Source organism: Arvicola amphibius, chromosome 1 (genome assembly GCF_903992535.2).
Source record: "Arvicola amphibius chromosome 1, mArvAmp1.2, whole genome shotgun sequence".
Classification (NCBI taxonomy): Eukaryota; Metazoa; Chordata; class Mammalia; order Rodentia; family Cricetidae; genus Arvicola; species Arvicola amphibius.
The window spans coordinates 88,478,156-88,490,555 of NC_052047.1; the positions used below are offsets into that span (position 1 = coordinate 88,478,156).

General features: G+C 38.7%; 1 protein-coding gene across 1 annotated transcript in view; it reads right to left on the bottom strand.

The window, feature by feature from the left end:
• Window positions 1-12,400, bottom strand: part of Vrk2 (VRK serine/threonine kinase 2) — a 105,020-nt gene that overhangs the window by 35,087 nt on the left and 57,533 nt on the right. The window contains exons 6-7 of the mRNA XM_038324101.1: window positions 11,348-11,453; window positions 9,701-9,793 (exon numbers count right to left, since the gene is read on the bottom strand). Of these exons, the coding sequence (XP_038180029.1) occupies window positions 9,701-9,793; window positions 11,348-11,453 (199 nt within the window). The remainder of the gene's footprint in view (window positions 1-9,700; window positions 9,794-11,347; window positions 11,454-12,400) is intronic.

Consider the following 12,400-nt stretch of genomic DNA (forward strand, 5'->3'; position numbering starts at 1 on the left):
CATCCATCCATCTGACCAGAAGCTGAGCTCTTCCCACTGGCAGATACAGAAGGAAGGGAGAGGGCAGTGACATCTATAGATCTGCAGACGCTGCTCTAGTGACAATAAACAGCCTATGAAGTTTCTGATCAAGAGGAGCCTGCATCCATCACAGAGACTCAGAAAAAGAAGTAACATTTAAGGTGGGTCTCAGAATATATCAAAAAAATCCTAGAAATGGAAACAAAGAAACAACACAGGAAGGAAACAGGGGAGGGGGAGGGTCACTGCTTGCCTGCATCAGAAAGGTCAGGGGAACCAGTATTTTTCAGGAGACTTTGAAGGCCACTAAGAGGCTGGAACACAGGTTGCTGAAAGGCTCTGGAAGGGACAGCATGCGAAGCATTGGCAGTGGGCAAAGGGGGAAAGAGAGAAGGAAGTGTAAGCAAAACACAGTGGGAGGCAACATAGGACATGCAGAAGGATCTAGAAAAGAGGACCGGAAGTAGTCATCACACATAGGGGGAGCCAGGAAGAACTCTGAATGGCTGCACAGAAGGCTATACATGAACTGGGATGGGGTGGGAAGACAGAGATATTTGGAAAGAAAATAGCCACACTTGTCAAAAGCAAACTAAGCAATCAGTAATGGACACCCCTGTCCACTCAGCTCCAGGTTCTGTCATCAAACGTAGGAGTGTGTGACAGCTGTAGCTATGGGGAAAGCACAGGATCACCTTCCTGCTGGAGGCGACATCTTCAAGCAGTGGGAAACTCTGAGTAGAGATGAGCTACACTACCACAGAGCTGCAGCCCTCAGTTCAGGGGCCCGACTCAAGGATGCAGAGCAGAGAGCATGGGCCCAGGAGTCAGACTCCATCAGTCTAGGAGCAGCCCCACCTCGTGGGCCCACCGCTGTCCTAGCCAAGTTACGTGGCTTCTTTGAACTTTCTTTTATCACCCAAGAAAAAAGGACTGCATTTCCTTCAAAGTGATACTGTAAGGACAAAATGATTTAAACACAATAGTTTTGGACCAGCAACTAGTACAGAGTAAGTACTTGGAAACGCTATCTAGCCAGAACACATGCCACATTTCATAAATATGAACATTTATGGAGCAGATAAAGCAGGGGATCTTTTATTGTCTTCATGAAAATCATAAAAACGTTAGTTTCTAGAGACCACTCCTGAGGGCTGTGGAAGATAACCATCTCACATGCATCTCCTCAGTGTTGGTGGCTCATGGGTCCAGTCCCTGTACATAGGTATCCCTGTCTCTCCATATCAGCATCCCTCTATGCCTGTCTTTCTCCAGAGTCTCCCCTTCTTTAGGACACAAATCACACTGGAATAGCCCCTCCCTAACGGCATTCTATTACTTTGATCCCTGTTTTCAAATGAGGCCTCACGCTCATGCACTAGGGATGGAACATCATCAGTTTTTGATGGGATGTATTGAATCCAAAGCAGTTCCTGCTGTTTCTCTTTACAAACATACTGACAGAGTTATCTCTGGGGAAACCAAGCAAAACAAAACAACAACAAAAACAACAAAAAACAAAAACAAAAAACATGCACAGGGCCGGTGAGATGGTTCAGTGAGTTAAGATACTTTCTACCAAACATAATGATCTGAATTTGATTCCCAAGACCCACATAATGGAAGAAGGGGGGAGAAAGGGCCCCAAGTTTTCCTCTGACAAACACATGCATGTTGTGAGATGGGCTCCCCAAATAAATGAACAAATAAATGTAATAAAATTTATAAAGAAAGAAAACACTCATAATTGCTATGAGAAATAGTGAAAGTCTTGGGTACAGTCGCTAGATCTCGCCCAATAGAAATTTAAGAAAATTAGAATTAAACTTAGCTAATATACTCCATTATACTAAAACTAGCTGTATGTGGCTAAAGATATACATTTTCCTTGAACACTACAAAATACGTTCAATTTCTCATTGCTTAGTTATCGGTTATTTATTGAATGCTCAACATGCCCCATGCCTTGTGCCACCTGCTAGAAGTCTGTCAATGAAACACATTCCTAACTTGTCATTTACAAGACTAGAAACTCAATACCATGTTGCAGATGTCTAGCTATAGACCCACAGTTTCTGAAATGAAACTTGTAAATCTGCAGGCCAGTTTCATCAATATTGGGACCACATGGCTCACAGAGCAACTTGAAGAGAGACAGATTTGGGCTCACAGTTTCAGAGGGTTTGTTTCTATGATTGTGTCAGTAGAAGAGCAAGGTAGAGTATGCAGTTCACCTCATAACCAACAAGAAGTGAGAGCAAACAAGGAACAGAACCAAGTATATAACTTCATGGACAAGGCTTATCTCTCTGTGTGATCTACTTTGTCCTGCCAACCCCTGCCTCTAAATAGTACTCTAGTAGCACCATGAGGGGACCAGCTGCTCAAAATGCAAGCCTGTTCCAACCATAATAATATTCACGTCATAACAATATCCGAACCATAATAAGAGCTGCCTGCCAGTTTCAAAGACTTTTAAGTGATAAAGGGAACCAAAAGAGACCATATAACCTACTCAGTACCCAGAAGGAGAAACCGCACATAAAAGAAAAGAATCCTATAGTACAACTCCAATAAAGATGATCACATATCCATGTTCCATGAACTTCAGAAAAAGCAAAAACAAAAACTGTATCTGACACCAAAGAATCATTATCAGGTTTGTTAGGAGTAGCAATGCCATGATTATAATATGGTGAATGTTTTTTGTTCTGTGACAAAACCATATAATTATACTTAAATATCTGTGTAAAATGGCACAGTACCTGTAATTTGCTTTTAATATACTGTCAAAAATAAATAAAGCAAAATTTTAAAATGTTACTTTTTAAATCAACATATATATGAAGTTCTCTATTTGTCAGTATGCTTTAAATTTTATACAATAAAGTTTAAAAATATGTACCTTCTTCATGATGAAATTTTATATTGAACATGTTCTCTGAGTCATAACATTGGGAAATATATTTTGTAAACTATTAATCTTAAGTATGGACATTCTAATTTTAAATCATTTTGTCTTTACTGTCAGTATTTCCTACCGTCACTACTCTCCAAAATTAATAAGATGTTAATAGACCATATTAACATATTTCTGTACCTTCAAATGTATATTTTAATAGAGCTCTCATCTGATTTCAAAAGAGTCATTTTAGTATGCAATGGAAATTATTAAATTGGCTATGCATGTGATTACTTAAACAACTTAAAAATACTTCAGAAAATCAACTTGAGTTCAGATAACTAGTAGTGTTAACACATTATAAAAGTTAAATGTAAACTAAGTTTTGGGCTGGTTTTGATTTCATTTGACAAATCAGACTAAAAAAAATTCCAAAGTAGCTTTAAGAAAATCTAGAAATATGGCAAGAAAGCAATGTGACTAATATCTTAAGAAATAACATCTCCGGTCATGTCCTACACTCCTGTGTTGGTGTGCTACCTCCCTGGGAATCATTCCCTCTGACACAGTAGACAGCTCTGAACAGAACACGTGTCGCATAACAGGGAAGGGAGTCTCATAAGCTTCATAGGTTCCTCATACTCCTGGTACTAAATCAGGCAACATATACCCCATCACCACTTGCCTCATGCCTTGGCGGGTCGATCAATCAAGTATTTCTTGAAAGGTTATAAGGAAGAAATACAGACATGGTGCTATGAGAAATAAAGAGAATGAACAGCAGACCTACTCATAATCCTCCCGGCTTAGGAAGTAAAATAACACAACACAAGTAAGAGCTGTGTGCTCTTGAGGGTAAAACAGTCTTGGTGTTAAAGAAATCCATCATGATCAGCATCCATCAAAATCAGCAGGGGCACCTCCACACACAAATGGATATATCAGGAGGCACACGAAAAAAAGAATACACCCCTGATCAACAAAAGGTAGAAATGGAACAGCTTCACTGATGTCAGTCAAGTTATTAACCCCCACTGTGGTACTGGAACAAAGAGCTGGATGGAATATTGCTCAAAATCACCATGCATCATCACTTCAAGTAAAGTGTGAATAAACACAATAAAACTGGCATATTCTTTTTTAAAACACCAGGTCAGCATGCATGTGTCTAGGTTCTGAGGACCAACCAGGCAATGCCGTCCAGTATTCTACAATCAGAAAGGTGTCATAAACATCTTTAAAACAGCTTAGGAAATCCACAGTGTTGACATCCAGCAAATACAGACTTTTAATCCTATTTTATAAGAACATGATGGAAGGCCTTATGGCATAAAAAAGTTCAGAACATGGGCTAAAACTTATTTAATGTCCTTTCTAAAGATGTCTTTTTTGTAAGTATAGTTTCCCAATATAACTTATTTTAAAATAACTTATAATTTAGGAATTATAGACTGGAGAGATGGCTCAGAGGTTAAGAGCAACTGCTGGCTGCTCTTCCAGAGGTCTTGAGTTCAATTCCCAGCAGCCACATGGTGGCTCACAACCATTCATAATGAGTTCTGGTGCCCTCTTCTGGCATGCAGGCATACACACAGATAGAACACTATACATAAAAAAATAATTTAGGTATTATTAACTAAATAAACACAAAAAAATCATAATTCCTGTACTGAATACAACATTACCAGTGAAACAGATATAAAATTACCAAATAAACAGGAAGTATATCGTAAGCAACTTCCAAAACTCTACAAGAGACACCTCACTGCCTAGAAAGTGACCCTAAGTTCTTCTGTAACATTGGGGCACCCATCTTCAGCCTACAGGCTTATAGTATCCAGTAGACTTTTCCGTGAAGCAGGAAAGACTGTTTCACCTATATTGGCAGTTTGTCAGTCTCTTCTGTGTCCTGGAGAATGTCTGGCAGACTCTTTCATGAAGCATGAACCCACCCTGAAGGGCTGTCTCCCCTTCTTTAGGCAAGTTCAGCAGTCATTTTTCTGTGGGCCCTGCATGTCCAGTTTATACAGCATATGACTGACCAGTCCAGGCAAAAGCGGTTTCTTACCCAAATGACTAGCATTGAAGGCAAATTCCATAACAAGTTTCTTCAATGCCCATCAAGCTCTCTGAAGTAATTGATGCTGCCAAAAGCAGACATGTCTCATTGTCAAGAAAAATCTAATTTCTTAAAACATTTTAAATGCCATATTCTATAGGTCTTTGAAGTGTTGAAGATTATCTTACTAAAGTATATCTTTATACATCTAGAAACCTAACTAACATAAATACAACTTTGTCAATTATAAATGACTATCCATTAATCTGTAATTTTAATTATACATTACATTTTAAAATGAGATTTATAAAAATAATACCTTAAACAAGAGTATAAATATACAGACAACAAAACTGACCTTAAATTTGTATTACTAAACCAAAGTCCATGCCAATGTAAAGTATTCACTTCTATATCATATCCACTCCCCTTTTCATAAAGCCTAGGGAAGCTTTAAAAAAAAAAGGCTTCTAGACCCACAAAAACAGGAGCTAATTAGAGCTTCTTGAAGTTGCATATTTTCAGACAGGCTCTGTTTGCTGGAGGCAAGCAAAGTCACGGCTCCTTTAAAAGAAAGTTCCTGACTCAGATTTGGCTGCAAAAACCTCGTGGCTCTTTTAAGAGGCTCTAACACCAAACACTTAAATGGTGTTCACAAGTAGCCAGCAGCATGCTTTTTGGTAGTGGCATGGACCTAGAAACCACATAGTTGTGGTAAAAGGCGTAGCAGTTCCTCTGCTGTGAAGCTAAACTTCCAGAAAGCTAAGGAGTGGAGCCAATCCAGTCGCTGAGAAACTAAAGCTGCAGTTTTAATTCAAGTCATATCTCTTAGGAAATTTTAGAATCATGTGGTCAGAAAAAGATAAAGATATACAATAAAAACAGATTCAGATGGGAAAAAAGCTATAAACAGATTACAGTGTGTTTTAAAATATACATATGTATATTTTAGATGTAGAAAGTCCTTTAAGAAAAAATATAGTTGAATGTGGTGGTGCACACATTTAATCACAGCAAATGGGAGGCAGAGGCAGGTGGATCTCTGTGAGTTCAAGTTCTGGGCATGGTGGTGCATGCTTTTAATCCCAGAACTGGGGAGGAAGAGGCAGGTTGATTTCTGTGAGTTTTAAGCCAGGCTGATCTGCAAAGTGAGATCCAGGACAGCCACAGAACACAGAGAAACTCTGTCTCAAACAAATCAAAACAAAATAAAACAACAACAAAAAAACCCACAAAAATTAAAAATAAAGGAAATAGGGTTTTTAAAAGCTATGTGAAGATGGAAAATGCATAGAGAGTCGGGATACTGTATGTTATTATGTTGTCTTTGAATTGTTTCATGGGTGAGGAAGGAGCAACAGTTGCTAAAATATATTTGGTTATAAATGCTGTTGGATTAATCCAGCTTATATATTTTGAAAATGCCTTGACGTCAAAATTTAAGTCAAAAAATATATTACTTTTGAGATGAGGTTTTGCTTTTGTTTCCACAGAAAATGAGAGGCTGTGGATTCATTCTGGGTTAAGTAAAATAAGGTTTGACTGAGGAATATCCCCCTGAAAAATCTCCAGTAGAAGCAGGTAGCCCAGACAATCCAACATTTCAGAGAACTCCTGATGCACTTCTGATGCAGTTTCCTCTGAGTTCTATATCAAGAACAGCTTCAAGACTACTGGCTGAGATGCTCAAGCTTCACACATTCCAATTGGGGAACTGACCATAATCCTAATTTTTCTTTGGGTCTAATAATATCGTCTGTGCCCCCAATCATCAGGAAGTTGCCTAGAAAACACCCCAAAAAACATTCCCAAAAAACTGGATTATGAATGCTTGCCTTTGTTTAGGGTGTTGATTAGAAGTTGTTATAGATAATGGTCAGGAGAAAAGCTAAACAAAGGAGGTTGAATTCAGAGTTCTTGTTTTGAAAGGAGAAAAGGGGAAGTGCTGTGTGATAAAGCTCTTGTGACCCTGTGAGGATGTGTAACTCAGAGTGGTTTAATAAAACTCTAACTGGGCAGCAGTCAGAAAAAAAGTATTAGCGAGGCAACCTGACTAGAAGAATTCTGGGAAGAAGAAAGGCAGAGATGCAATCACCAGCCAGACTCAGAGAAAGCAAGATGAAAATGCCTCACTGATGAAAGGTACCAAGCAATGAGGCTAATATAGAAAAGAATTATGGATTAATTCAAGGCATAAGATCTAGTTAGCCATAAAGCCTGAGCTAATAGGCCAAACAGTTTATAATTAATATAAGCCTCTGTGTGTTTCTTTGGGACTGAATGGCGTGAGACTGGGTAAGACAGAAACTTCTGTCTGTAATGTCAGGACTCAACCAAATTAACTTAAAAATATACCAAAACTTCAGTAAGAATACCAAATATTTTTTTTAATTTATCTATATAAATGAGCATAGAAAATATGACTAGTGTGACAGTGAGAAAGAAAAACATAATAAAAAGAAAATACATAAAGCAGGGTCAGAGGCAAGAAGGAAGCTGCAAGGGACAGACAGATCACCTAATGCTGAAATGCAATATAAAGCTCAAGAAAACAATGCACCAGTATTCACGGTACTGATCTCTCTCTCTCTCTCCTCTCTCTCTCTCTCTCTCTCTCTCTCTCTCTCTCTCTCTCACACACACACACACACACACACACACACACACACACACTAGAATTCAAGAGAAGAAATTATGATAAAACATTGTGATGTCAACCAAGTGTTGCAGAAACAAGAGAACCTGAAACTTGCAAACAGTAAAGCTAGGTTCTTTGTCTTTTCATGCAGAAGAATAAATTCTAAACAAAAATCAAATTATGCAATGAAGTTCTTGTAAGCAAGTTCCCTGGTTATAAACAAAATCTGCAATAAAGAAAACGCTGGTACCCTTGTCCACATTATTAATGATCATCTGCATGGAAATAAAATGTCCAAGGTACAGCCTAAGTTCAGAAGACAGACTAAAAAGCCAGGCACAGTGGTTTATCCCTGTGGTCCAGCATTGTGGAACTGAAGGTAGGTGGATGAGGAATTCACAGTCAGCCTTGACTACATGAGCAAATTCAATACTAGCCAGAACTATTTGAGATCCTCTCTAAAAAACCCAAAAAGATAAATTATAAGGAAATAAAACATGTAAGTTACGTAGTAGCAAAAGGACTCATGTAGTTCATATAAAATCTCTTCCAAATGGAGAGAAAAATCAAAATAAAAGAATATAAGAATGGTCAAATGTCGAGAACAGAAATTCAACAACTTAAATTATTTAAGCTGGCCCTTTTGGTTTTAGAAATGATGAAAGTGGGAATGCCTGGGTATATACCCCTGCTGCACATAATAATCATAAAGTAAGTAAGTGTTTGGAGGCTTTAAACATATAACACAAGACTGTGGTCCTCGAAAGAGCCACCAAGAACAGAGTCCTACAAACACCCAACAACATGCTACCTACAGCATAGAGTGGGCAACCATGGGAGGTCACAGGCTTAGGCAGAAGCTGAAGGTTCAGAAGAGAGAAAACCACAGGCAGATGTGGCATCCTGAGGGAGACAGGAAGCTACACCTCTTCCAGCCCTCAAAGGGTTAGAGATGTTCTACTCCTGACTAGCGAAGTGATAAACCCCACGGGGATATTTTATTTGTATTCATTCTTTATGTTGGATTTATTTAGAGATATATTTAAACTTTTAACTTATTAGTATGTTCTGTTGAGACTTTTTCTCTTATTTAGAATTTTCAATACTTACATAGGTCCATCAAGCACTTAATTATACTTCTCTATATTTTTGAGTCTTACTTTTTTTTTTACTTTAAACTGTTGAGACATTAGATAACAGTTGCAAAATATGATAGTTCAAATTAACTTAAAGTAAATTTCAGTCATTTAGTTACTCTTGCCATATTTTTATAACATTGTATTTGGAAAAACTTTTGTGTTTAATTTAGATAAATTTTGAGTAACTTAGGTAAACATAAGCAGCAAGTACTCTGAGTTCCCATATAAGCCCAGCCCCTGGACATGCAGCTTTCCCCTCAATTCTCCTCAGGAAGACGTTTGTTAATACGGATAAACCAACAATGACAATAGCATCACCACAATGTCCAATAAAAGTGGGACTTGACAAAGAAATAAGGATATATGTGCACTGCTGAGGAATACAGAAGTTTCACAGCCCTAGAAACCATTAGGACTTTGACGGTTCATCCTCCTTGCTTTCAAACCTGGGCTACTAATAATTGCTTGAAACTGGTATTATCCTGGCCACATCTCAAGATATGGGTATGGTACTATGATACTGGGTATAAGATTTCTATACAACGGAGATCTCTTTTGGACATGTTTCTTTGCTCAAACTACAGGGAGAAGAAATGGAGCCCCATGAAGCTATCTTTCTGCACATATCCATCCTCTCTCCCTGGATGGCCGTGGTACTTTATCTACATTTGCTTAGAAACACAGATTCCTGCTCAGACACTTCTTCAATGTGTGTCCATTAGCAAATGATTTAACCCTTCTGACTCTTGGTTTCTTCATCCTAATTACTCATTAATCTGGTGCAAGGATTAAATTAGGTAAGCAAGGCAAGACAAATTGAAACATTCATCATACTAAGCCCTCGTTTGTAAACTCTTGTGGGTTAAGAGTCTGTCTCTACTAAATTTGACTACAATACTCCAAAGACGCTCACTGAAAACAAATGTTAATGCTCTCTTTACCCGATCAGGATTTGTGTAACCCAACAGTAGGTTTGCCGCTTTTATATCACCATGGACATATTCATTTTCATGTATATACTCCAGTATGTCCAGCTGCAAAAAGAAACAGATAAGATTAGTATCAATGTTTTACACTAGAGTAATGGTTTATTTACATGCATGGTAAAATAATGTATCTCACTATTATTGATTATCCTAAAATATCATTTCTGGTTGCTCATCTCATAAAGGGTTGAATAAAATGATCCTCAAACATCAAATATTTGTACTTGTACCTCTGAGGGAGGGAGGGAAATCAAGACTTAACAATACTTATTCTTATGGCACTGAAAGCCCAATGGTCAGACCAAAATGTACAAAGAGGAATGTGATGTTTAATTTCAATCGTCAGGTGGAAAAAAAATCTAGAATCATGTGGGAGATGAGCCTCTGGGAATAGCTGTAGGGAATTATCTCGAGTAGACTAATTTTGAAGGGAAGATTTAGCCACTGTGTGTGGCACCATTCCCTGGGATGGAATTCTGAACTGTAGCAAATGAAGAAAGAGAGCTGGCACAGGCACACATCACTCTTTCCTGACTATGGATGCAATGTGATCAGTTGCCCCAAGATTCTGTTGTTTGTGACTTCCCCAACAGGAGGGGCTATAACCTCAAATTATAAAACAATGTAAATATTTTCTCCTTTAATTTGCTTTTTCCAGGGTATTTTTATCACAGAAAAATGAAAAGCAATTTAGACTAGGAATAAATCGCTTAAAAGTACAGGAAAATAGTCAAGACATCTATGAGTGAAAGAGTTCACTCATCAATCAATAGTTATGATTCAAATCTTGAAGACATCAGAACAAAATATTATACCTCTGATTATTATCCTGTGTAATAACAACTCTTAGGCATCAATAAAACCCTAGAACCTTGTATGTTATACACGCACGTGCACGCGCACACACACACACAGAGGGGGAGACATATATGAGAGAAGAGAGAGAAAGAAGGAGAGAGAGAGAAAGAGAGAGAAATGTTCTGTAAACACTTACTAGAAGAATGGATAGATGAACAGATAATGGAGAAATTATTATTTTCCTGACATGAGCTGTTTCAGTCTACTTATGATTGGGGTGGGAAAAGATCCAAGCAAAATGCAAACAAATAAGGGAAATACGTGGCATGATCAACAAATGAATGCATTCAAGGTTATTTGTGATTACACTGCTTCATGGTTAGCAGTGTGTGTGGGGGGGGGGTAGGATCCATTGGTATAATTAATTATTGCCACGACCCCTAAACATATAATCAAAATACTTTAGATCAAGCCATACCATATTATGCAAGAGAAGTGGTCTATTTGGCCATAATTTGCAGTTGGAAGTGCAACAGACAAAAGAAAGGTTATTTTATAGCTAATCTAAGCTTGGTCTGATATGCAATACTAAGCTGTAAGGAAAAACTGAGTAATAGCAATGATCAAACACAGCATATCCTGTCATCTGCAGAGCCCATGGTTAATAATTTCACCAAAATGCTTTCTACTCTCTATAACTGATATTGCTAGGAAATCATCCTTATTTTCTCAGAATTCTGTAAAAAGCACAACATGAACGTAATCTCAAGTTGAGGCATTTGAAGTAAAGCATCTTAAACTCACCACCCTGATTCCAAGCTGCAGCACAGTTGACTTTTTAAAAACACCATTCATGTCCGAGAGCTTTTGTAAATCTATTCCCAGTCTTTCCATCACCATGAATCTGTAACTGTAAGAGATATAAGAAAAGAGATCTTTCTGAAATAAAAATTCTGAGATTATCTCTTAACAAATTTTAAAGGACAATGCTTGCCACCTAACAACAGGATAATCAGTCCAAGCTGCTGGGGAATGTGTGCACAGTATCCCATTATCCCACCACTGCTGCCACCCATTAGATACCATAACCTACAAGACCCGCTCTGTTGTCTAAACCAACTGAACTCATCCTCCTCCCCGTGACCAGCCATGCCTCTGCAAGATCAACAGCCCCTAGAGGCACAAGTTCCACCTGTACCAATTGAAAGAAGAGGTCAGTGACTGGTATCCCAGATAAATTGTGTCAATTCCTAGGCCATAAGAACTAGGTCACATCTCGTGCCCGCCCCCGCCCATTTCAGTCCCAGCAGCAGGTCAACAGGCAAGACTCCTGCAGCAGGACCCTCCACCACTACAGCTATCCACTGGACTCTGTAACCCACAAGACCCACTCCTCAACCCAAACCTACCATATCCACCATTCTCCCCCCTGACCAACCATCTGCCACAAGATCAGCAGGCCCTAGAGGCATAAGCACCACAGCATCACCTGCACCAGTTGGAATAAAAGCAACCTCCTCTCGAAGAATCCTCTCTAAAAACATCAGCAGAACCTATAGGCGCAAGCGCCACCCACACAAATAGGAAGAAAAGGCCCCATAGGCACAAGTAAAGTCAATACCAGCCAAAAAAACTGGATGATACAGTGGATCTACACACCCAGATACCCAGAAACCTTGCCGGAGACAACCCTACTCCAACTGACAACCAGCCAATTACTAGAACCCTTGACCAATCAGGCCAAAAGACAATAAAGGAAATAGACAACAAAGGAACAAAAGACCCAAACAACAAAGAGATTACAAGAATGAACACCCACTTATAATTATCCCAAACCCAGATGGGTAAATGGCAGTG